The sequence below is a fragment of the Lichenostomus cassidix genome, chromosome 11, assembly GCF_008360975.1.
Source record: "Lichenostomus cassidix isolate B80296 chromosome 11, HeHo_3.0, whole genome shotgun sequence".
NCBI classification, from domain to species: Eukaryota; Metazoa; Chordata; class Aves; order Passeriformes; family Meliphagidae; genus Lichenostomus; species Lichenostomus cassidix.
In genome coordinates this window covers 4,250,476-4,276,377 of record NC_139492.1, presented here as the reverse complement: position 1 = coordinate 4,276,377, position 25,902 = coordinate 4,250,476, and the positions used below count along the sequence as shown (strand labels likewise).

Sequence of the window (25,902 nt, the reverse complement as noted above, 5' to 3'; positions counted from 1 at the left end):
TGAATCACTGGTTTACTCCTATTTATTGAGGGGGAAAAAATTGCAGTGCTCATTGCTGATACATTACTTGCTGTTAGTATCCATGTACATTGAACTTGGTAGACTCTTTTCCTGTGAGAAATTCCTATTAGGCTTGACTGTTTCCTTTTCTTTTTCCCTTAAGATTAAAGGAGAAGAAAGTCAGTAACAGCAAATTCTACTCTTAGAGCCCATCATTCTGTGATGTGTGGTTTATGGTGCAATTCAGGAAGAGATGAATTTATCCTGATCATCCTACTCAGTGATGGTCTCATCAGATGGAATGACTGGAAGAAGAGGAAGAAGAGGAAATAAAGATTTCCTTTGTAATTTCTTCTTAAAAGTCAAACTGTTTTAATTCCACATAATTTATATTCTGTACAAAGCATACTGTCTGTGCAGGCCAGAGCTTTTGTGTACTCAAGATTTTGAAAACTTGAGGGTGTGTAGTTGGATAGACCTCACTTCTCATTATTAATACCTGAAGTACAAGTATAAATCATCTCCTGTATGTGTGTACACAGGCTGTAGATAAGACAGTCACAACAATTTGCATGCATGGAATCACACCGCTTTAACAACCTGGCTCCTCAAGATTAACTAGTAGTGAGTTTTTAATTTATTAAGTGCTGTAAAGGCACTTCTACACCAGCATTGTCATGTCATGTATGTTACAGTCCTGGAGACAGCAGATTGTGCTGCTGATAGTGTATAAAATATTTTAGGCAGCTGATGGTATTGTATGTTATTAAAAGTTTTCTGTTACATTTTCAAGAACAAGATAATATGTTAATTTTGTTGAAAGCAAATACCCTCTGTAACTGTAGTTGTGTTTTTCCGGTTGAACTCCCTTTAAAGGTTTAAGAAAGGAGCAATGTGTGAACCTCTATTCATAGCCCCTGTGAACTTCTGTTCACAGCTTCAAGGCACTGGAAGGAAAAGTTTTAAGATATGCAGTAGTAGATATCTGTTTGTTTGCAGAAAGGGAAGGTATTTAAAATTCTGAGAAGCACTTACTTTTGTACAGTATCATTTCTGCAAATCCTTTCAGCTGCTAATGTGCTTAGAGATGAATTTTTAAATGAACTGTCAATTTTTAATCTTGCAATCCCACTTAGACGATAGTCAAATGGTAGTGTTCAGTAAATGCAGACCATTTTCCCAAAATGTAACTAATCCAAGAATGACAGTGTGCACAAATATAGAGGTACATCCTTCAGGTGCCTTTCATCAAATCAAGAACATGGAGCTGCAGATGAGAATACTTCTTAGATTAGCAAGAGTGTTTTCTTGCCAGAGCAGAACTAAAGTCCTTTGATGGGATATTTAACAGCAGTTGTCATAATTTGTGTATGTGTTGATCCCTTGTGCTAGAGCTGTGTCGTTATCATCATCAAATTCCTGGTTGTCTTACCTCTACCTGGGTGGAGTTTTGCTATCTATATTCCCAACTTTAACTTTCAAATGTGTGCAGAGGAGTTTAGTTTTCTAAGTGACTGCCTGAGGCACAAAATGCTGCTTCAATAGTGCTGTACTTCTGATCACAGAGGACTTGCATGGATTTGGGATTCATGGCCTGATGCAGCTGCCTCAGCAATTTTCAGTTTCTCTTGCTCCCCACGCTGTGATTTCTGTTGTTTCAAGAGGCACTTAATTGATGCCATTGTGCATTCACAGATGATGGTTTGAGGAACCCCTTGAGGTTTTAGCTATTCTGTAATGACAGTCTTGTCTCAGAGATGAAAGTGTTATAATAGTGTATCCCACAATGGGGTGGCTTCTGTAAATTTTTTATTATAAAGAAATTAATTACTAATCACCCAACTGAAAACCAGAGAAAAGTTAAAGGCAATTCTCTGCTTTTCATCCTCCTGCCTGAAGTCTCTTCAGTACCCAGCTGTGGCTGACCTGTTGAAGGATTGCATAGGTGCAAATCCTGCTCAAACAAAGAAAAAAAGAAAAATCACATCAACTGTGGATTTGGGAGGTGGAGCTGTAACCTAGACTGCTGTATAGAGCTGGTTTTGTCTTCAGTGTCCAGGTCTGGATTGTTCTGTTTGTTGGAATTTTTTTTAAGCTCAGTTCCAAAGCAAACCCAACCAAACTGTCCACTTGTCCTGGCTTCCTTCGTTGGTGTGTGTATTCCTGACACAGGACAGCCACTGGGTGATGGACACAGGAGTGAGTCCCTCGTGCTGCTCTTGTGCAGATGTTTAACAATTAGCACGTTTTGTAGTCCTTTGAAAAGTCCTGTGCACATTCTTCACACATGCATGATGTCACAAGAGGCACTCCTTTGGTATTTTTGAAAAATGCATTTTGTGTTACAGTAAGACTTTTGCCCAGACTGTGATGTTACACTGTGTGCAGAACGAAAATACTGCAGTGACTCTTCTGCTGACTTGCAAGTGGTGAACAAGGCTATGTTCTAACTCTTCTCCTGGTTCTTGCATTCTGTGTTTTATCTTCAAGACCTCACCTGTCAGTCCTTCCTCGGAGCAGACTCTGTAGCAACTTCTTCACAGTTGTGACTGTTGAAGTATGAAAGTAGGTTTTAATGTGTGTGCTAATTTTTTAATCTGGGAGGGAAAACATTTATACATTTTTGAAGTTAACAATTGTTAAATTGTTATATAATAGAAACTGTTTTAAATCACTGAAATAACTTATTTTAATAAATAATTTTTGATATCTCACATTGATGTGAATGATGCCAGATGTTTCTTTATTAAGGCACTTCTTGTTGAATTTCACTTTTGCCAGTCCTTTGAACCAGCGAGTTTTTGTTGAAGAGTGGTCTGCTGGTGTGTGATGGTGTGCTCTGCTAGAGGTTGCAAGAAGGGCATTTCTGTGTTTTTAAGATGAACTGACTTAATGATTGTTTCAGTAGACATGCTTATCATTGCACTTCCTCTGGCTCCAAACACACAAGGCAGAAGGAAAAGGTCAAAGATTGAGTATAACTTGTGACTCCAAACCGACCTTTCTCAGTGAGAGGCAGCTACAAACTCCAGCCCTGGTGAGAATCAGGTTTGTATGGGCTTGAACAATAAAGTCAAACTCACAGCAAGGCAAAGATTAAATTTGTGGTAATTTGGAAGAACAGTAATCTTGATGTTTAACAAAAAGAATTATCGTAATTCTGCCTGTGAGGTTGCATGGGGAGAACTGCTGGGTCAATGCATTCTGTCTTTATGTGGTGATTTTTAAAATTGTTGTGAGTCTTAGGAACAAATTTTTTTTCATCTTTTGATCAAAATTACATGCTTATTGAACATGAATCAGTATGAAGTGTCTGCAGCCTAATTCTTCTAGAAGGTCATTAGATAAACCAAAGGGTCTTTATCACCTTTGCATTTGTGAGTATTGGTATGCACGAGTTCTCCAGTCCAAAAAAAATGCTACATATAGGTGTTTTGTTGCCTGTAATCTCCCTTTTTTCCACCCCAACATCCCTATATATTTCTCTGCTGAAAACATTTTGTTAGTTTTGCAGTTCTTTAACCTCGGAGATGGTGAAATGATGTGAACTGTGTACCAGAAATTATCTTTGAATTCTCCAAACAATCTGGAAAAATCTGAATGTGGTGTGGGAGCTGAAGTGCAGTGGTTGAATTCTGCTGTAGTCATGTGTCAGCATTTTTAACTGTAGTCCAACTAGCTGGCTTTGTTCCAGACTGAAATTTCATTTATATGATGAGACATAGAAGTTATATATAATGAAAATTAACCTTCAGAATCAGTTCAGAGACAAATTTATCTTCTGACCTGTAACAGTATTTATAAACATGTCCAGCTATTACTTTTAAAATAATTTAAATTAGATTAAAAACTGTTTAATTCATTGCTAGTCAACATTCTTACCCCAGCAAAACAGGGAATAGTGAGCTTGACTAAAATAAAGCAGTAGTTCCCCCAACACTTGTGTACTCCTGAATTGCAGTTTAATCCTCATATCTTTCACAATATGTGTAAATTATCAGTGTTCAGGACACTTTTCTCTGAATATCAGATAATGAATTATTAAATATGCCACTATATTTTGGAAAGTATGTGGAAATCAGTAATAAATAGAAAAAAAGGACTTTTTGGTTGGGTCCCTTAGGAGAAGGCCCTGTAAAAATTGGTTTGATTAAGCATCTAAAATGAATATATTTAAATACACATTAGAAGTGTAAGTTGTTCATGTGTATCTGGTGAATTTGTACCTTGACATGCTGTGTTGGTGAGGTTCAACAACTGATCAAGTATTCTTAAACTATTCACTTTAAACATCAGCATCATTCTTTATAGTTAGGACTAGGAAAAATTGAATCTGAGCTATGTTTTCATTCTGCATTTTCAGTTTTTAGGTGAATTTCTGGTAATTTAGTATCAGGAAAACAGGTAATAAAATTTGAAGAGAGATACAACACTTGAATTAATTCCCCTAATTTACCCAGCTATTAATGCAGGAGGAGTAATAACGAAAAAACAAGAAGGAAGAGAGAGAATTCTCACTGCAAAATACTTCAAATACAGCAGCTGTGACTTTCCTCACAGGGATGTAATTTTCAAACAATTTTAGAGTTTTTCTTTAAGCAACAGATTTCCTTTTGGAAAGAATAAGTGTATCCTTCACCTCTACTGTGGTCAGAACTTATTTTGTTTAATAGATGGAGCTAATTGCGAGGGAATTAATGAATCCACAGTGCACTGGTGATGGCTCTGGGGTGCTCAGCACATTCAGTCCCATGTGCTGGAGCAGTCATGGGCCTCTAGGACAGCATAGTCCCTCCTGCTCTGTTATCAGTGAGTTCTGTCCTTGACTCCAGGCACATGAAAAGGTTCATGTGTTGAGCTCAGCCTCTGCAGGAGTTCTGGTATTTGGGGTTTTGTTGGGCTATTTTCATCTTCTCAGAGCTGCCACTGCTGCTGGACTCAAAAGCTGCCCAGGGCCAGAACCTCAGTGGGTATTGACTGGATTTAGGATTCATGGCTTAAGGACCCTTCCATGGATTTTTTTCACTAACCCCACTGTTGAGATAATTATAAATAGCAGTAGCTGAGTTTTGCTAAAAGATTACAAATAGCGGAAGAAATTCCTCTGGGGCACAGGAGTTCAGTTCCCTATCTTAAAAACAATTTTTTTACAAGATTTGGCATGAAATACTGACGCTGTTTCTGTGCAACAGGCTTGTGCAATTTCTTCTACATATTGGTTCTGTCTTCTGCTGGCATTAAAATTTTTTTAATCTACTTCTGATAACATTGTGTCAAAGCCAGAGAACTTAAAGGGGAAAAGAACAAAGTGGTTTCTACTTGAAAAAACAGAGCTGTTGGAAAAGGAGCATCAGCCCGGTGCTTTCGTGAGGTCATGACTGTCTTTTTTCTGTTTTATTAAAGGGAAGGTTTCTTCTTTCTGCAGATGATGGTGTATATTCATGGCTCCTGGAGAGTGGCCCTTGTGCCATCAGCACTCAGTTGGAGGCAGATAAGCTCTTTATAACAGAGAGCAACACTCCTGCTACACAAACAGCTTATTTGCTATTAGAGAGGACAAAAAAAGTGAGTTCTCTCTTGAGCTAACCCTCAAGCTAAGTAGTAAATTTAGTTTCTTTCATGGTGTACTTACTGATAGGAAAACGAAGGAGAAAAGTCAGATTTCAAGCATAAAAATACAAAAAGTTATTAATAGTGTGGGTTGGGGTTTTTTTTTAAGGCAAACTTTTCAGGAAGAGAACTCAAAAGTCATAATGCTTCAAAAGTCGTAAGTCTTCAGTCACCATGAGCTACAAAAATCTAAGCAAGGGGCGCAGTGTAGTTCTAGCTTGGTTCCTCTACTTAAGCCCTCTTGTTTTCTGAGAATCCTCTAACAGTGCAGTGGAACTGCTGTCTGCCTCTTCCTCTTCACTTCCCCATTTCAATTGCAGCACAGTTTAACAGAATTCTAATAACTGGATGTTACAATTAATTTAAGATCAGTGTAGCTTCAGCTATTAAAACGGAAAGACTAAAGTTTAAGGAGAAGTTTGAAATTCTTGAAGGATTCTGCTTTTATCAAGGGGTACAGAAACTGTAATCCTGATGAGTTAAGGGAAAACAACTTTGTTTTTAACATTTGAGGTGAAGTTACTCAGTTTCTGTTTTAAATTGACAGAGAGAGTTGCTTGGGACAGCAGTAACCTGTACTTAAGAACGTCTTATCTTGTATTCTTAAAATTACACAAACTATGAGTTTTCTTGTAGAAAGTGTTAATCTTCCTATAACAAAGCTGAAATTCTATTCAGATGGTGTCAGGTGTTAAATATTATTAAAGGCTAAAAATGTTTTATAAATAGTGGAACGTGAATGCAATCACTTGCCAAATGTCTTTGATGAATTATTTGTTTAACCATTCAGTAATGCTAGCAAAAATCATAGGTTTTATTTATGAATGCACTTCAGCTGGCTCATTCATTTTAAACAGGCATATTTTACTGTTGGGAAAATCTACAAATCTGTGGTGCTTCAAGCGCTTTGCTGTAATTTAGATTAACCACGGTGCATTTTCCAGAAATGTCATTAGATATCACAGAGTTAACTCAGGAAAGCATACCAGAATGTATTCATGTAAAAAACCCCATTTGTTTATTGTCTAGCAGTTTATCAGTTAATTTTGGTTAGGCATATATACATCCAAGCTGGAAAGCAGAACTGGGGTTTGGAATGTGATCACAGAATAAGTTTATTCTCCTCTGGATCATGTAGCACAAACTCTTCAGGAATAAAGGGCAGGGATCAAGAGTATAATCCCATCAGGGAGGAAGAGTCAGCCTAAGGACATTTGTTCCATTCACTGTATTGTGCTGCTGTACCTGAGAATAAAATGCTGTTTGCAGTAATACTGAGCTTCATCTTGTTAGGGATCTGATCAATTTTAGTTTGAAGAGACACCATACGTAAAAATTACACCTTTTTACTCAGCAGCTTATCCTTGGGGATAAAACTGTTATTTACCTGAATCACATAAATATGTAGTTTTTAAAACTCTTTTATTATCTGTCTGTCAAAACCAAGAGTAAGCAGAGAACGTAACTAAATTCTGTCCTCAGCATTTCATCTTTCAGAGTGAAAATGCAGCTGCAGATGGACACCATGAGACCACCACAGCAATCAGCACCAAAAGCAATCCTCCATCCCTGAGCAGATGCATCATGGTATAATTTCTTGGCTTTGGTCCACATCCCTGGGATCTAAACCACTCCACCACTTCATCCAGGCTGTACTGCTGGGGCTCATAGCCCAGCTCCTTCCTGGCCTTCTCCATGCTGAAATAATGTGTGACACCAGTTTTGTAAACCTCTGTGCGAGTGAGGAGGGGCTGGAAGTTATAAACGCGCCCTACGACAAAATGGACTATTTCAGTAAGGAATGCAAAGAAATAGACAAGGGAGAGGGGAAGGCGCCGGGTTGGGAACTTGTAACCCAAACCTTCCACCAGCGGCCGGAAAAACTCAAAGTTATTTACAGGCCTGCCATCGGAAATGAAATAAGCCTGGCCTGCAGCAATGTGCTGCTTGCTGGCTCTGAGTGCCTCGCAGGCAAGGACATGAGCCTGGACCAGGTTGTCCACGTGTACAAACTCCACCAGACTCAGAGGGTCTCCATACACAAATTGAAACAGTCCCCTTTCAATGTAGCTGACTATCCTTGGCAGGTGTCTCTGCTCCCCAGGCCCGTAGATCCCTGCTGGGCGGAGAGCACAGGTCCTCAGGACACCTTTCCCATTTGCCAGCTCAGCACCGTTTGCCTCCAGCACCTTCATTTCAGCCAAAGATTTTGTTCGGGAGTAGTGATCAGGGTGAAGGTGCAGAGGGAGGTAAGGCAGAGACTCGTCCCCATTTTCTATAATCTGGCCCCCAAATATCACGTTGTAGGTACTTGTATAAACCAGACTCGACACTCCCCTGCTCTTGCAGGCCTGGATGACATTTTCTGTTCCTTTCACGTTAACATCTTCTGTAAGTTTTCGGTTCAGCTGCTCCCTGCCAGACATTCCATAGGAAGCGATATGGAATACGCAGATTACATCTCTGAGAGCTTCTTCCACTTCAGACAGGCAACAGATATTCCCCTGCATGAACTTTATTCCCTCTGGCACAGTTTGAAGTGGCTTCACGACATCAAAGAGAATCACATCAACTCCCTTTTGATATATGGCACAACCTAAACTAAAACATGATGGAAACCGTATGTTAGGATACAGCACTGTGGTGCATGAAACGTTTCACCTGGAAGGGAGAGAAGGCTATTAACTGTTTTCATGCTGATTATTTTAGTGATGGGAGTCTTTTAAATACTCAGCCATCTACTATGGGGAGATTCAGGTACTGAACTAATTTCTTACAATCCATCAATACTTCAAGAAAAAAAAGAAAAAAGAGAAAAAAGAGGCACAACTACTGTAAATGAAAACTCTGAAGAGAAATAACTGAAATTTTGTCCCTTTCAGATCAGCAACAGCAAACCTTTGAGATGTGAAACTATTGCCAATTTTTTTTTTTTAATAACCTTACTTGTTTTATCTTACTGCTTTTGACAGAATTTCCATCCAAATTCTGTCAGAACAACAGGCTGGTCTTTGCTGTTGTGTTTAAAATTTATGGAGAAGAATGGGAGAGATGCTTCTAAGCTGCTATGAACATTTTGCCATGTGTCTACATTTTACTCCAAGTCACAGGTATTGGCACAGAGTATAACTGGTGTTTCTTTCCCCCTTTCCTATAACTGCTGGATATGTATTGTGCTTTAAGGGGATGAGAGTGGAGAGAAAAGCCAAGCAGAAGTCAGAGTCATCTTCTGGGGCTTTTTTTTCCTTCCTCTGACTTGACATTTGCTTTATTTTCTGATCCTGACTGTGATCTCTCTCCCTTCTCTAAGCAGTCATAGTCTAGGGCTCAAAATAGGATTTTTCTTTACATGGCCTGCAGAGCCAGCTACAGTAAGGGAAAATGGATTTCACTGAGATATGCACCTTATTAACAACTCTAATCCTAAACCATCACAGTTCATGAAAATAATATATTTTTGAGAGTTCAGCTGGAGTTCTTAATCTGTAGAGCTAAACACATGTGTAACTGCAGGTCAAAAGAAAACTGTGTGTGCAAGTGTAGCTTGTCCTTCAGAGCAGGCTGATGATGGTGCTCTAACCCCCCTGCAGAGGTGAGCACACAGGTAAACAAATGTCAGCGAGGCAGCTGATGCGTGACATTTGGAAACAGGACAGCAGCGTTACTTACAGCCTCTGGAAACAGAGCTTGTTTAAAAATGAGACCCCGGATGAACCAGAGGATGGGATGGACTGGATCAGTGTCTCAGGCCCACAGGCTTCCCTTGCACAGATGGATTTTGCTGCCTGCCCAGCAGCAATCTCTTACATTTATTCCTGTATGTAATCAACTAGCTAATGCACTAACCGGAAGCCAAAATAACCTCCTCCTCCGGTAATGAGCACTCTTTCCTTGGCAGCGTTTCCTGCTTCCATCCTCCTTCCTTGGGCACTGCGTGCTGGAGCTGACCTACAAAACACATGGCAAGCACACATATTGAACCAACCGCGTGTCACTGTCGGGTGTCACTATCGGGTGTCACTATGTGCACACTGCCGCAGCTATTCACCGATCTCATTCACCCTCAGTGCAGCCCTTCGCTTCCGCAGCTGCCGGGCGGGCAGGAGGAGATGCAGCGCCGGGATTGCTGCAGAGGGAGGCTGTTCCCGGAGCAGGAGCCCTGCGAGGAGCCGTGTCCCCCCTGTGCCGTGTCCCCGCTTGCCGTATCCCCCTTGTCGTGTCCCCTCTGTGCCGTACCTGCGGTCCGCCCGGTCCCTGCCGCTCCTGCCGCGCTTCCCGGGGCGGTGCCGGATCCCCGCATGGAGCCGGGCGGGGCTGGCCGAGCCGAGATGGCGCCGGGGACACTCGGGTTGGCCACCCTGCCAGCCGAGCTTGTGTGTGCTTGTGTGCCGGGAAGCTGCTGGTCTCCTTCCCTCTGAAACGGGCGCTTTCCTGTCGCGATGTTTGTGCCGCAACCCTGGGTCGGGACAACCCGGGTGGATCCGGGCTGGGGATGAGCAGATGGGGATGAGCAGATGGGGATGAGCAGATGGGGATGAGCAGATGGGGATGAGCAGATGGGGCAGCCTTGGGAGAAGGGCTCGGGGTGCTGCTGGGTGAGAGCTGGATCTGCCCCGGGCTGATCCCCCTACCTGGGCAGCAGGAGACGGGGCGATTCTGCCCCTCTGCCCCCTCAGGTGAGATCCCACCTGCAGAGCTATTCCGGCTGAGAGAATTGGGATTGTTCAGCCTGTAAAAGAGAACTCTTCAGGGTGACCTAATTGTGGCCTTCCAGTACCTGAGGGGAACTTACAAGAAGGATGGAGCAAGACTGTTTACAAGACATGTAGTGACAGAACAAGGGGAATGGCTTCAGACTCAGAGCAGGGTTAGCTCTGAGAAATTTAGAATTTCTTCCTCCCTGTGGGGGTGGTCAGGCCCTAGCACAGGCTGCCGAGTGAAGTTGCTTATCCATCACGAGGCCAGGTTGGACAGGGCTTGGAGCACCCTGGTCTAGTGGAAACTCTCCCTGCCCATGGCAGGAGGTTGCAACTACATGATATTCAAGTTCCTTTCCAAACCAAACTGTTCTATGATTCTGTGATCCCCTCGGAGTGCCTGCAAGCACCATCTCAGGGATGTAAGGCTCTGCAGGGTCTGGGACACTCAAGAGAGGCTGAGGAACCTTTGAGCCCTGGGCAATTTGGGTGGACAGAGGAGTTTCTGGACTTTCTGCTGAACTTTTCTTCACAGGAAGCGTAATCAAGGATTGGAATGGGCTGCCCAGGGAAGTGCTGGAGTCACCAGCCCTGGAGGTGTTCAAGAAACATGGACATGGCAGTGCTGTGGCTTGGTTGACAAAGTGGTGTTCAGTCAAAGGTTGAACTCAATGTTCCTGGAGGTCTTTTCCAGCCCTAACGATTCTGTGATTCCATGGTGCTCTGAAGGTACCACAGCTGCCTTCCAATGTCCCACCATGTTTGGGAGAGCTGTGCCCTCATAGTATTTCTGGGGATGAAAGTGGCTGTCCCACATCCTGCTGCATTTGTCGTGAGCCTGACCCATGGCACACACTCACAGGAGTCTGCTGTGCCCCGTGCAGAGGCTGAGATGTTTTTGGCAGTGGGAGGACACTGCACAGCACTGCCTGGCTGCAGCAGAACTGCTCCTGAGTAAAGCATCAGCAATCCCAGCTGCCTGCGAGAGAGAGCTGTAATAGGAGAACAGTGAAGAATTACACGATCAAAGTCTGGCTTGTGGTGTATTCCATTTTTCATTTGCAGAGCTGAGTCACCTGGGGATTGTCAGAGAGTGGATTCGGTGTCAAAACTACTTAAAACCCCTCAAGTTTCTGTTTTGGAAAACCTTGACAGAAGTAGACGCAGTAGGCTGTGTTGTATGTTTGATCGATGGCTTGCAAGAATTAGAACGAAACAGATTCTAAGAATTCTGTAAGTACTAAAGATTTTTTTTTTTTTTAAATTTAGCAATGATTTCTTGGTAGTGAACCTCTGGGACTCTTCAGCAGCAATTTCAAGACGGAGCTGATGCTGTACCTGATTATGCACCTGTGGAGATGTGTGGAGTGCCTGGCTTGGAGGGCATCCTTCAGTCACAGCTGATTTCCCTGCCTCCTGTCTGTACAGCAGGAGAGTGGGTTTGAAACAGCCTTGATGCATCCCTTAAGATACCATCCAGACATATAATCAATGGTGAGCTCAGAGAGGTTTGAGAATTCTAGCACACAAGCAGAAAAATAATTTATATATTCCTGAATACTGAATATAAGGATTCTATGTGGCTGCAGATGCCTTCTGGATTTATGCATAATCTTAATGAAGGTTTTGCGAATATTTTCCCAAGTGTTTAATCACTTGCAAAGTCCAAAAGAATCCTGAACTTTCCCTGAGATCTGCAAACACAAAGTGGTTTTATACCTCTGAGGAGTCTCGCTGAGATGATTGCACTTGATGTCTATGTTTTGATCACAAAAGTTGTGTTTGAATGCAATATTGCAGGATCACAGAATAGCTGAGGTTGGAAGGATATTGCCCTGCTGAACCCCTGCACACAGCGGGCTCAGGCAGAGGGTTTCCACTGGTTTGAGTTGGCATTGAATATCTCCAAGGATAGAAACTCCATGTTCAGCAACTTTCTCCTCATAGCCCACAGAGCTTTGTGCTGTTTGAACAGAGACCTCACAGTCCATGTTGTGAGTAAATCCCTCTGTTTGAACAGGCAGCTGTCAGCCTCAGGATGACCTTTGTCCTCTGGACTTTGTGATGTGCCTGTGCAGGGCAATTTGCAGGATTGAGACCTCTCTCTGTACTTTCTGCTGTATCTTGCTCTCTATCTGCTGTGTCATCTACAGTGAGTGAATGGTGTCAGCTTATCTCATAATTATGAATATTATGACTATAATAAGGCTGTAGTTTAGGTACTGTAAAGATGTTGCTCTTAAACCACTATCACTTTGATTTCTCATTATAGTGAACTGTCCTTTTTGACTCCAAGGCATAGTGAGGAACATTCATTACTTCAAAATGGTGACATCTATGAAAGCTGTGGGTAAATATTGCCCTCATTTTACACTGACAGATCTGATGTAGACTTGACACTCTCAGATCTGTTTTGCACAACCCATTTATTACAGTTTTTTCATTTCCTATGAGACTCTGCTTTTCCTAAGGTTTTATGGACCTTCTGAATGTATCATAAGTTCTGTTTTGCCACCAAATAAATGGGCTTCCAGTCTTACTTTACATATAATACAATATTTGTCTTCCTTTAAAGAAGCTTGTAAACCCTACTCTTCCCTTCAAGGAGCCAGGCTTCTTGGAGCATGTCTTGCATGTATCTCAGCATGCAGAGAATGAGACTTTGCTACAGTCCCTTGAAGAGATTGCATTGATGCCTTGAATTGAACATTAGGGCAAGATGTGTCAGGATAGAAGGATTTGCAGTGTAAGTGGGAATCATCTGCAATGAACCTCAAATGGGCTGCAAAGGAATCCTTAAATCAGCTAAATAAGCAGCTGCTGTAAACAGTGCAAGTTGGAAGGAATAAGCAATGAAATAATTAATTATTCTTTCATAGTATGTTAGTTCATCTGGTTCCCTTTGCAACTTAAAATACTTAGCTAGTAAAGTTATTTTTGTCATCAAAATACAGAGTGTGCCAGCAGTACTATTTCAGGAAGCAGGGCAATATTTCATCTGGGGATATAAACCATAGCTTACTGTTTTGGTATTGTTTGATTGATTTCTTTTAGGTATTACTTAATTGTGCCTTTTTTTTTTTTTTTCATTGCACAATGAGATGAGAGAACAAGATTTAAAACTAGGTCAGCTCAAACCATGTTCATGGCCTTATTAAAACATATAAAACCAATTTGTTAAAATAGTGCTAAAGATTACTTTATAAACATTTCTAGTCCTGCCTAGAAGGAGGTGCAGTGGGTGGTGGATTTATTGTCAAAGTAGGAATTCACAAAATGGAAAGTAGCCTCTACTCAAGAGCCTTGCAAAGGGTCAGATTGTTTGCAGAGTATTTTGAGGTCCTCAGGGGAAGGAAGATAATGTTTCACTGAAGATATTAGGCCTTTGTTATGTAATTCTTTCTATACTGTCAAAAATAAATCTCAATTTTATTATAGTTTTGGGATCGTCTTGAGCATGGATGTGAATTTGGGGGGTGAATGTTAACCTGTAGCTTGCAAGTTACTTTTCATCCCTGTGCAGAGCCAGGTCCCATGGAGGGAGGGGATGTGATGCTGTCCCTGCTCACAGGGTTCTGTCCCTCCTCCTTTGCTCAAGGCTGTGCAGGACAGAGCCTTCCATCCCTTCCCCTCCCCAGGAGCAGCTCTGGCCTGGGCTGTGGGTGGAGAAGGGTGCAGTCAGCTTCCAGAAGCTACAAACTGCTCAAACTTCAGCTGCTTTCACCCCAAAATAACAGTTAGGGTGGAAATACCAAGGAGTTTCCAGTCAGACCAACTGCCTGAAGTGTGTGGAGGATTCCTTCTGCAGTTCCACATCCTGCTGATAGCTGTGCCCTGGGAGAGGGAGCTGTTGTACCACAGTGCTGGTGCAGCCCAGCTGTGGCACTGACATCATTAATGTCAGTGTTCTGTTTGATGTCAAGGGTTAATTACCAGCATGGTATTTCACACGACACACGTGCACCATGTACACCACTTTTATGGTGTGAAAAACTGGCTGGCACAGGTCAGCTTTCCTTCACAGATCAGAACAACTGAGGCTCAGTAGTCATTCTTTGGCTAACTTGGATTTTCTGGGTGGGTTGCACTGTGGTCATCTTCAGCAGGTTAGTTATGAAAAAGTCATTACTATAAAAGACACTGAAAATGCTTTGAATTCTTTTTGTGAAGATACTTAAGGAGCAAGCTTGATTCTGAGGTGTCCATTCAGTAGCAGGAAGTGATGCCTGCATTCTGTGGAGCCATCAGGAATGAAGTCCTTTTCCATTCTGCAATGCTTCAAAAATGTAGATTATCCTATTTTCAAAAGCAGCAGTTTTTTATCCTAAAGGGAGGGGAAGAAAGTTTGCATATTTTGGGATAAGTGAATGGTTGAGGACAGGACTGAGAACAACCTGTGTTCTCCCTTTTTCCTTTGATGACAAATTGCTGTTTGTGGTCTTGGTGTCTCTTTGTATACCCTGCAGGGCACATCAATAACCAAATTTTTAGAATGACTATATATTAATCTTCATAACCTCCATGGAGCTGAACAGGGTCTGCAGGGACTCAGCCACTCCTAAACATTTCAGTCCAGGCGTTTGAAGTCAGTGTTTGCTCCTGTGATATTCATCTAAAGCTCCCTTAAGCCTCGAGTGTTTGTTTAAGAGGTAATTTGACCTGATGTGTTACCTGATGTTCTGAGGTGTTGATATCTGTTTGCATAATATGCTGCACAGGTATTAGTCCTTAGCAGTACAAGGTGGTGCTATCCAGTGTAATTGCAGCACCTTGGGAGTAAAAGCCAAATTTTAGCTCATCCTGTAACTTCATTAATAATTTCAGTGTTGCAGAGGAGGCACACAGGACTGCCAGGGCTCAAGGGTTGAGCTCCTTTGTACCTGAGAGGATTATATACTTTAAAAATTAGTAAGTTAAGAAATGTCTTATGGGAAGACTAGCAACACGTTATTGAAAATACTCTCACAGATGTTTTTGCTCTCAGAGTAGGGGAGGACAGGTTTTGGAATGCTGTGCTGAATGTTTTTGATTCTGTTTCTTAAAGTAAGTCTTCTAAATTTCAATAGGCAGCTATTGCAGAAAGTAATTATACACTTACACTTCAGTAACTGTCTGATGCAGTTTCAAGTGTGATTGATGTGCATCCAGATGCCCTTATTTACCACACTAATAACAAGGAAAGGCTTCCCTGGTGTAGTAATTCATAATTTAATTCAGCTACCCATAGCTTTACAGAAACCTTACCCTCTAGCAGGAGCCAGATGAGGTTGTTCTGCTGTGAATCGTTGACACTAATAATTGAACACCCAGTTGATGGTACGACTTTGATCTTTTGGAAGGATCTGAGGGATCTTTCAGCTTCACAGGCAGCTAATCATGTGCTGTAGACATCATATGTAGAACAAACTCAAGGCAAAATGGGTTCATTAATCCGTATTTTGTACTGTGCTAATTTTCTGCGTGTGTGTAAGAAGCCTGCAGACACTGGTGGTGAGGATGAGACATGTCAGCAAGAACACCAGGGCCTGAGTTTGTTGCAGCATTTCTGTGGGTTTCTCAGTGGAAAATGTATTTGCTGAGCAGGAAAGGAAGTGTATTTGCTGAGGAAATGGTTTCCATCTTCACACTCCTGGTACTTTCATATTCTTGGTTCTCTGTTCAAGGTCCAGGCAGTGGTCTCCCATTTTCAGGCACATAGAACTGCAAAAAACCAGAACAGACACTGGCTTAAAAAATTTCACTACCATTTAGTTCTGTAATTGCCTTTAAAACATTCCAAAAATTACATAATTTTGCAGAGGAAAGATTAGGTAAGAGTTTGAAGTAGAGGAAAACAAACTCAAGAAAAGGCAAAATCTCTTGCTTCAGCTGTGCTTGAGTGAGATAACCTCCATAAGGCTTCCTTAATGGCATCTTGGTATTTGCAAGAGCACCACACTCTTATGTATCTTTGATCCTGATTTATTCTGTTCCACGAAACAAATGACTGAATCCATGAATTCATAAGCATTTCATCATGGCCTGATATGTGACTCTATCCTGAGCTATTTCAAAAGAAGACATTCTGACACAAGGCTGAGTTTTCTTTTAACAGGGGTTTGTTCAGAACCAAAAATTTTGAGGGTTCAAAGCACTTGGTGAAAACAAAATAAATCCAACAACTCTAAAATGGTGCAGAATTACTGAAATTGCAAAGATGAGATAGTTATGACATGCATTTTTCTTCTGTCCAAAAGCCTTATTTGGACATATTTTATCCTAGAATGTTAACACAAAGAAGGTGTTCCAAGTGTGTTCTGTTCAACTGGGAGTTTGCTATAACTTACAGTGATTTACTGTAAGTTAATCTTGCTTCTGTAAGATTAACTTACAGGAGCACTTTCACTCCTTGTAGCAGCAGTCGTGGGTGCAGCATCTGGCCATAATTAATTTTGAATTTTTGCTACTTTTGAAGAAGAAGCAAGATCTGAATAACCAGGGAATTGAAATATCTGATTTTTTCTTTGATTCTTGCGGTGAAGCCATGCTGAATGAGCTTTGCATTTGAAGTGCTTCTTCAGTGTCTTTCAGAGAGTATCCAGCCCATAGAAACAGAATTTGTGCCAGTGGAAAACACTGGATTAATTCCAGTCATACATCAGCTTAATTCTTCATTCATCATAGGAACATGGAAGAATCAAACATCAAACGCATTATGGACAAAGTGTATAAGCTGAAATGTTCTTCTAGATGACTTAGAGGAACAACATGTTCCAGTAATTGGCTTTCTTGTATAATGAAGGTTTCTCAAGTAGAATACGTAATCTTCACGTTACCAAAAAAAAAAAAAAAAAGTTATTCCAGAGAAGGCCTGATTTAGCAGTCGTCATTTTAACACTTTCCGAGAGAAAACATTTTCTGGTGCAGTTCTTTCCCCAAGTCTTTGACTTTACATTGCCCAAGCTCCTTTGCTCTTTTAAAAATTGCTCTGGGAAAGCCTGGGAAAGCAGTTGGAGTGGCCAGTGAGAATCCCTTCGGTGCCATATTGTTAACAGCAAAGCCAGCAGATTTCACCATTTGTGTTTCTCGTGCAGTTCTGGTCCTGGCTCCTTTCCCTGCTGCCATAAATAAAGGTAATCTCTGCTAGGAACAGGCATCAGCTCCAGCAGGCAGTTAATCACACTTCAACAGCATGCACATTATTAGCTTATCAGGCAGAATCATCCCACCTCCCACCATGGTTTATCTGTTTATGAAGAAAAAGCCTTCCACAATTGTAATTGAGAAACCAAAGTGACTCAGAGTTTGGAAGTGTCAATAAGAATGTGTTATGCAGCCAAACTCCCCAAGTCTTGTGTGCAAATGGGTCATTCTGCTTTTGCCTGGTTGGGAAGGGTTTTGCTCATGATGCACTTCCCCTCGTGTCCTGAAGTTTATTAACTTGAAGAGAATTTCAAAGTTGGGATGTCCCTTGTGAGAAGAGGCTATAATCATTCCTCCCATTTCTGTTGGAAAGCTTTCCCCTCATTATCTCTGGTACAGAAAGAAACAATCCAAGCAGGGCTTAACAAGGAGGCAGAGCTCCATCTCCTTAGTTTACACTTTAAAAGTAAATCTCAGTTAATACCTGCTGACACCAAATCCAGTTTTTATGGGTAATCTGGGTGCAATTTGACATCATTAACATGTATTCCATAATTTAGACTTCTTAAAATTTGAATGATCAGATTATTTGACTTACTGAATTTCCCAAACAAGTTGACTGTTGCTTCTGGCCATAATAACTGAAGTGATTATCATGGACTGATATCTTTGAAAGAAGGTGCTGTGGGTTACAAACTTTGAATTTACTGTCTTCCTTTGTGGAGTAAATAGAGGGATATTTAGTATGCAAATGAAAGCTAAATTAAACATCTGTAAGTGAATGCTACAGAGTGCAGCTCACATGTAGTGGCTACAGCTTGTTTAGTGCCTGATGCTGGAGGCTGCACAGCAGCACTCTAAGAAAGCTCCTCAGAGTAATTTTTTTCCCTCTGTGGCTGCAGCCTTTGAGTTATGACTGTTGGATTTCAGCTGCACTTGCTGAAGTCTCTGGGTGATTGAGCTGTCCAGTTTTGACTCTTTTAGTAGTTGAACTGTCCTCTTGCAGGTAAGGTACCAGATGCAGACCTTTCACACAATTCATCTGAGTCTTCAAGATCCTTTGCTATAAATACCGATTTTATAAAAGCTTTCTGTGCTCTATGACCTTTTAGAGATTTTAGAGATTACAAAAAGACATATTTATAGCAGGACTACACCCAAGTATGTGATGGCATTCAAAAGAATGGATGAAAATAATTGTTGCCACTTCTTGGCTTTTCATTAGAAGTTTTTATGTTTCCCTCAATATTCTGTCTTGCATTACTGTAAATGTGAACTTTCACTTTCATGGATAATTTGTTGAATGCATTTGTGTTTGTGCAGATGTGTGCAAGGCTGGATTGTGCTTTAGTCTCTTGAGGCTGCAGCAGCTGTTTAACATGCTCACAAAATTTCACAGAGTATAAAGTTCCAGTTTTAAAGATTCCAGTGTTACCAATGTCTGTCATGTATCCCATGATCCTAAGACTCTTTTCCAACCAAAATGATTCTGTGATTCTTAGCCCTTAAAAATACTCACTGGAGACTCAGCTTTGTACTTTTTCCATTGTGAGGTGTCTCTTCTTTGACCTCTCTTGGTTAAATCCAGAATTTTGCATGGAACTTCAGTTCTCAGAGGGGACCCAGTGGGTGACAGGGTCTCACCCAGCTCCTTCCAACTGGACTTGGAGTTGCAATTGGGTGCAAATAATCCCTCCCAGAAATGGGAAACAACCTGGAGCAATTCTGCACAGCAGCTCCCTGTGAGGAGCCTCACCTGGATTAGCATCTCACTGCTGCTCTGTCCATAAATTCTAGCTCAATGTGCCTCTGCTGCAATGCAGGTACAGTTCGTGCCTCAGTGAAGATCTTGGATTTGAGACTTGTTTTGATGGCAAGTTGGTTCAAGTTGGAACAATCTGTGCCTTCAACAGAAGAGTAGGATGAGCTTCACATTCAGAATTTTTAAACTCCCCTCATTTAAAAAATTTTATTTATTTCTCCCCAGTACTTGTGGTTGGATTTATCAATGCTGAAATGTTGTTTCTGATAAAAGACATGAACCAAATGAGGATGATAACATCAGATAAAGTAGATAGAAGAGGATTATCTTGTGTGTAGGAAACACTTTGTACATCAACGCTGGGGCCAGGTGTGTCACCAGTTGGCCATGGGCAAAATCTTCATACAATAACCTTTTTATTCATGCTTTTGGCATATTTCCCATGGATTAGTAATATCTTCTTTCCTTGTCCTTCGGTGTAAAAGCAATTTTTTTCCACCTGTATCTGCTAATTTACATATGTAGATATGTAAACATTCCTTATACTTCTTTCTGATCCAGTGATGCTGTGGAAAGAAGTGCCATTGAAAGAGAGATTGTGTCAACAGAGTTTTTCTTCAAAATACCTCTTTTTGCTCTATTTTCTGCTGTAGAGTCTGGTATATAAAGGTACTTTATTCTTTCCCACTTTTCCAAATACATATGGGTCCCTCATTTCCATCAGTTATCAGCAGTTAAACATATGGAGGAAAAATTATACTCCTAAGGATACAAACATATTCCATCTAAATTTTTTAGTTTCGTTTGAATTTGACTAGTGAAGTTTGGTGAATATCTAGTGATTCCCCTCTGCACTTCCTGTGGTCCAGTTTTAATGACTACTTGGAAAATTTCTCTGCTACAGCCTCTCTGGGACCATCTCACATTATTTGGCACATCTCATTTTCAAGCTGCATTATTTTATCAAATGTAGTTGCAATTGACTCTTCTTTGTAACCAGTTATCAGTCTTAGAACTTTTAAACTTTAAACTTTTAAATGACATTGAAATTCTTATTTTATCAGCTCAAAGATATATTTGACGTGATCTTCTACTTTCTTTAAAAATAAAAACCCAGTTCAAAGGAAGCAAAAATTACTCCTAGGTAATTTTAAATCCTAGCTTCAGTCCATAAATTTGACTGTAGACTTAAATTGAAAAAACATAATATTTAACAGGTAACATAAAATCCTTAAGAACTCTCTGCTTTAAAATGTTAGAACTCAGAAAAAGGGAATCAAACCTTCATATGAGCTCGTTATTAAAAGTAATTGAGAACTAAAAGCCTCTTTGGATACTCATGTGTATCCATTTAAAGTTGATAGAAACTGAGAACTTTCCTAAAAGCACGTGTCTGGAATGTCTGTTAGGCATGAACTATTTAATGATATTCCAGCCTGTTAGACTAGAACTCCTGTGACATCTTTAGCTTGATCAGAACACTGTCAATGTGTTTACAGAGATTTTTGCCCCTCAGTTCCCAGTGTGGCTCAGTGGTGAGCAGAAGTAGCTGCACTCTGGTGCCCATTTCCATCCCATATTTCAGTTTAGTTCCTGGAGATGTTTATTCACTGCCAAGGTCCTATCCTGACCTGCATCCCTAACAGAGGGAGAAAAACTCCACCACATTATAGAGAATGGGTTAACAACTATAAAGGGTTATTAATTTTAATAACTGTGTTCTGAATCTGCCCATATATGTAGATATAAACATAAAAATCCCACAAATCCCAGGGACAAGACACAGAACCTGTCTGCTGTCTGACATTTTTGACAAGCTCTCTGGAATTAATCTGTCTAGGAGCTACTATGCTCAGCTTAATTATGGAAAGGCTGCATCTGTGTTCAAAGCTGTTGAGAGAGAAAGAAGAAAGTAAAAATGTCCACTAGGTTTGATTAACTGCTTTCAGCCTGATGAATAAAGACAGATGGTTACTAGTTATTTTTCCTTAATGGATTTTGGAGCTCCATTTGGTGGATGAATTAATGTTATAGGTCCCAAATCTGCCTTTGAAGCTACGCCTGCCTAACCCTTAGTGATTCTAGCAAAGTTTGCATGCCTCCAAGAGAGAGAGGTTTGCCCTGAGGCTGTCGTATATATTGTTAAATAACTGTTTTGGAATTAAAAATGAAAGTGAAGCAATAATTTACAGTATTAATAAAACAAGTTATGAACTCTGCACAGCTCAGGAAGGAATCCCTTACAAGGGATGATTATTTGAAGTGCCTGTGCAGACTTATCCCCATAGAATCTGTGCCTGTTTGGGAATGACCTCCACCTGGAGCTTGACAATATTTTAATGCTGACTTTAAAACTTGGTGAAGTTAATTTTGAAGTTACACTTGGTAGCTGTGTCACCTGGAAAGTGAAATAAATATTTTTATGGTGTAGGTTCATTTGCATGAATTGATTATCATATCTCAAATCCAGGTGGGAAAGGTCTTTAAGGCAGACTCTAATTCTGCAGGTGTGCATGTTTAAAAACATGGCTGTGAAGATTTCTTTCCTTTACTTGCCTGTGAATATCTGTGTTTATTTTTCAGAATGTGCATAAGTGTCTGGGAGTTTGGGCTCTCGGGGAGCATTTAGGCCTAATGGGTCTCAAAACTGTCATTCAGCAACCTATTAAATCATCTGTGTGGTTTTATGTGTGGATAGTCATAGTGATTTTAATGGGATTAAATTCGCTTACATCCAAACAGTTTTTGAGTCAGGGTTAAGGTTACTGCATGATGAAAAATGTTTAAGATGGACAATATAATAAAGGGAAGCAAAACATCCAAAAATTACATTGAATGTAGAGATTTTTCCATAGTCAGTAGATTGCTGAGAGAAAAAACACCATTTAGCTAAAATGCTGTCTGCCACAGAACCATCAAAACCTCCCACAGATCCTGACAGGGACCTTGAGGGGTCGTTTGTCCCCTGATGAGGATCATCTGTCACCAAGTCACTCCTGACAATGTTCAAACATGACTGCAGCAGTTCACGAGCAGCGCAAAAACGGCCAAAAAACACCAGGAATGGGAACATCCTTCAGTCTCAGCACTGAAGGGGAAATTGGGGACATCCTGCTCATAGCACTCCATCAAAACCACAATGTCAGGCGTTGATTACACCCAGAGTGAGGTCACAATTCCTCAGCAGGACAAACACATGGCTTCAGCGTTGGGGATTGAGGGGTTCGTCCTTCGAGTGACAGCAAACAGAGCGCGCCCAGGGCAGGTGACACTTTGTCATGGCTGGTGCTTTCATGATTTTTGAACCACAGCTCGTTCTTCATCTCATTGTGCTTTGGCGTTCATCTCAAAGGCTGGCTGATGTAACTCTGAGGAAAACCTAAAAATAAGTGAATTCTGCTGCTGAGAGGCGGGGATGTTGGTAAGGGTTTGCAGATGGAGGGAAGGCACGTGGCAGATGGTCACAGTTAATGACCCAAGGGACAGCAAGGAGATGCTGCCACCCATTTTCCTTCATCCCCTCTGCAGAGTCCATGCTCGAAACTCAGAGGTGTTCTGGGGCTCTAAGTTGTATGTGATTAATTTCTGATGTTGTTGATATCTACAGTGAGTGACAAGTTATGCTGTAAATCCCCCCACTTTGAAGGGACTCTGTTCTGGGGACAGTTTCTCTGTTTGTCCACACATGTTTTAATCAGAATTTCGATTACTGTGCTTGCCTAATTTTCTGGTTTTCCTCTCTATTTACCATGCTATTCATGAATTTAACTACACCAAAAAATATGTGACTTTTGCATAGATAATACCTAAATCTTTGAAAACATTTTGAGGATTAATATTAAGATGTATGGAAAAGGTTGGATGTAAACCACATGTGTCTCCAGCCTGCCTTGAAGACACTCAGGAGGAAGAATTACAGAAAGATGATGCAAAGTGTGTTTTTGATCTGATATAGATATGGTTAATATGACTTGTGGTTAGGGGAAAGCATCAGAAGTAAGTCAGGCAAAACTGCAGTTGCATTTCAGGAAACACCTGCAAAGAAATGATCAGGCTGTGGGCTGTGAAAATGTGAAAATCCTTTGTGTTCTGAGCACAGAGATGCTGCCATTAACTTCAGAGAGGCAAAGCTGCAGAGAAGGGAAGAGAATAGGGAGGTATAATAAAAATCTAGTTGGAAAACCAGACTAAACTTCCAGTTGAGAGCACAGCTTATGTCTTTATTTCTCATTTTTTGAAGCACCTCTGTGCTGTGCTCTGTCCTAGGCAGGGCTGGAATGTTACTTGGAATATACTGGAGGAAATTTTAGGGAACAGTCTGTGCTGTCAGAGAAGTGCTCTAAGATAAAGTGGTATCTCTTCTTCTCTAACCCTGATGGTTCTGTGAAAACTGTTTCATGTTACTGGATGACAGGAAAAAGGCAAGCAAGTGTAATTTCTCATGAGGATAACCTACAGATGATTCTTGGCTACCTTCCTAAAGAGTGCCTAATTGCCTTTAGGTTTTCTGATTCTGTCCTTTTCTTGGAAAATAATCACAATTGGGTTGATAAAAATGACTCATTTTGGAAAGAGTGTAATCCCCTTTTAGCTCTTCCTGAAAGCCTGGAGATACATGGAAGTCTGGAGGGTTCGAGGAGAAAACCTCCCTTGCAAATACAAAGGAGTGCTCATAATGTTAATGATTTCTCTGATTTAAGATGTTTTGTCTATTGAAGAAAATTTGCAAAGGGTGATTAGAGTTCTTTTAAATACTGAGGGAGAACTTACAGCCCTTGGCTTAATTTACAGGTACAGATTTGCCATCAGTACAGACATTTTTCACTCTGAGGTTCTTACATTTGAGAAAATAATAGGAGACTTAGCTGAGGAAATTGTTGTTGTTGCTGTTGTTATTATTATTGTCTTTTGTTAGTATTGAATTTTGATGATGATGGGCTAAAGTTTTTTATTCATTGCCAAGGGATAATCTTCAGGATCTGTTGTTGCTCTCTGAATTGACAGAGATAAAAATAATATTTACCATTATTATATTTCCAAAAACAGAATCTCCAGCAGCTTAGAGGTAAAAGATATTTCCTACTTTCCTTTAATAGGTATACACTTTATTTGACAGGAATTATTTTCCCTAAGGGTCTATTAAATAAATAGTTTGAAGACAAAAGTGAGGTTAAACAGCTTTATTTTCACTTGTACATAATCCTTTTTTGTCTTAATTCAGTTCATGCCTGTGAGTTCAGAGATCTTAATTCACAAAGGTACTTGGATGCCTTTGCAGCTTGAGGCAGAGTAATGGTTTTGTTGTCTTTACTGGGAGAATTCATGTGCTTCAAGTCAAGAGAATAGGCTGAAGGAAGAGGATTATCTCAACCTTTGTGCAGGAGTTCTGCAGAATTTGTAAGATTAAAATCTGTTTGTCCAAATGAATTTTGTTTATGGAAGTTCAACAGTTTCTGCATCCAGGACTGACATCCTGACCAGTGTTTGTTTAGCCATTTAGTCCACCAAAATCCAGATGTATGAAGGTGTTTATGTTCTCTCAGAAGCTTCAGCAATAAAAGTAAGCAATTTCTTCCTTTTTTTTCTGCTCCTGTATGCATTTACCCACTAGAATATTGTTTCTGTCTCGGTTAATGACTCATTTGTTGAAACAGATTCCAACCTGTTTTAAGCTGAAATTATTTTCCAGGAAAAGCCTTGTATCCCAGAGCCTCCCTACAGAACCTGAAATGCAGAGTCCTTACCCAAACCACAAAAACACATGGAGCACACGGAGCAGGAGCTCTCAGGAGCCACAGTTTTCCAACCTTGCACAGCTGAAAAAGCCTGAATCAGCAGGGAAAATAGACAAAATAGTAAATTGAAGAGTTCTGGGGGAACTTATAACCTGAAATGAAAAACAAAATCTGTGACTGGCAGAGAAAGCTGAAACAGAGATTGGATGAGTAGAAAAAGCACTCCATGCTTCTAAACAGTGCAACTGATGTTCCACTTGGGACAGGAGAAAATCAGAATATCAGTTGTATGCAGCTGGGACAGCAGCTATTGGATATGACACGTGGTAGTTCTGGATGAAGACAAAATGCTGAAAGGAAAAAAATACTGACTAGTAAATTACTGGAAAGTGAAAAGAAAGCCCATGGGAAAAAGGACCAAAGAATTGAAAAACAATGCAGGATGAGGTAACAGACATGCCTGAAAACCTCGTGGTTGAACTGGAAGCTTCTACTATGGTGGAAATCCACAAGGGTTTTAAAAAATTACAAACATCAGGAAAATTACTGAACTCAAAAGGAAGCCATGGAAAGTGAAGACAGAAGAGAGCTCATTACCAAGGCAGAGCCAAAAAAGAGCTTGGTGGTGTATTTCTAAGAAGTTGAGATCAGGCTCAGCTTCATCACATTTCAAAGGAACTGGGAAACCTGAACTTTTCTTCTGCCCTATTTTTTTGTGTGTTAAGAACAGCAATCAAAAGCACAGGCTGAAAAACGTAGAGCCAGCAAAGGATGACAGGAGAAAAGCTTCAAGAAATGGGGAGGAAGTAAGTGGATATCTGTGAAAATGTGATTTAGCCTCCAGAATGGGAACGTGGAGTCAACAGTGTGATGTCTCTGATAAAGATGCTGCACACTGGAGGTGTCCTTGCTTTGTCCTGAGGACAGTGTTCTGCAGGGATGCTACAGCAGGTGAAAGGTGCTGGGACTGTGGGAT

The 25,902-nt window shown here is 40.8% G+C and overlaps 2 protein-coding genes and 1 long non-coding RNA gene across 6 annotated transcripts in view; 1 reads left to right on the top strand and 2 right to left on the bottom strand.

Moving 5' to 3' along the window:
* The window catches only part of PLCG2 (phospholipase C gamma 2), a 55,804-nt gene extending 53,090 nt beyond the window's left edge, over positions 1-2,714 (top strand). For all 3 annotated transcript variants that reach the window (XM_085071469.1, XM_085071467.1, XM_085071470.1), the window contains exon 33: positions 164-2,714. In XM_085071469.1, coding sequence (XP_084927595.1) covers positions 164-206 — 43 coding nt within the window. In that variant the 3' untranslated portion in view covers positions 207-2,714. The remainder of the gene's footprint in view (positions 1-163) is intronic.
* A 3,891-nt stretch (positions 2,715-6,605) lies between these two features.
* Positions 6,606-10,072, bottom strand: SDR42E1 (short chain dehydrogenase/reductase family 42E, member 1). 2 transcript variants are annotated; one of them, XM_085071466.1, is made up of 3 exons: positions 9,847-10,072; positions 9,457-9,558; positions 6,606-8,211 (listed from the first exon to the last, which is right to left on the bottom strand). In XM_085071466.1, exons 2-3 carry the CDS (start codon positions 9,522-9,524, stop codon positions 7,104-7,106), a joined length of 1,176 nt encoding a protein of 391 aa, XP_084927592.1. In that variant the 5' UTR covers positions 9,525-9,558; positions 9,847-10,072; the 3' UTR covers positions 6,606-7,103. The 2 variants fall into 2 exon arrangements, with proteins under 2 accessions (XP_084927592.1, XP_084927591.1); XM_085071465.1 differs by having other exon boundaries at positions 6,606-8,206; positions 9,847-9,997.
* Positions 10,073-15,506: 5,434 nt separating this feature from the next.
* Positions 15,507-25,902, bottom strand: part of LOC146432082 (uncharacterized) — a 51,891-nt gene continuing 41,495 nt past the window's right edge. Inside the window, exon 3 of the long non-coding RNA XR_014854477.1 lies at positions 15,507-16,007. This is a non-coding gene — a long non-coding RNA (uncharacterized LOC146432082). The remainder of the gene's footprint in view (positions 16,008-25,902) is intronic.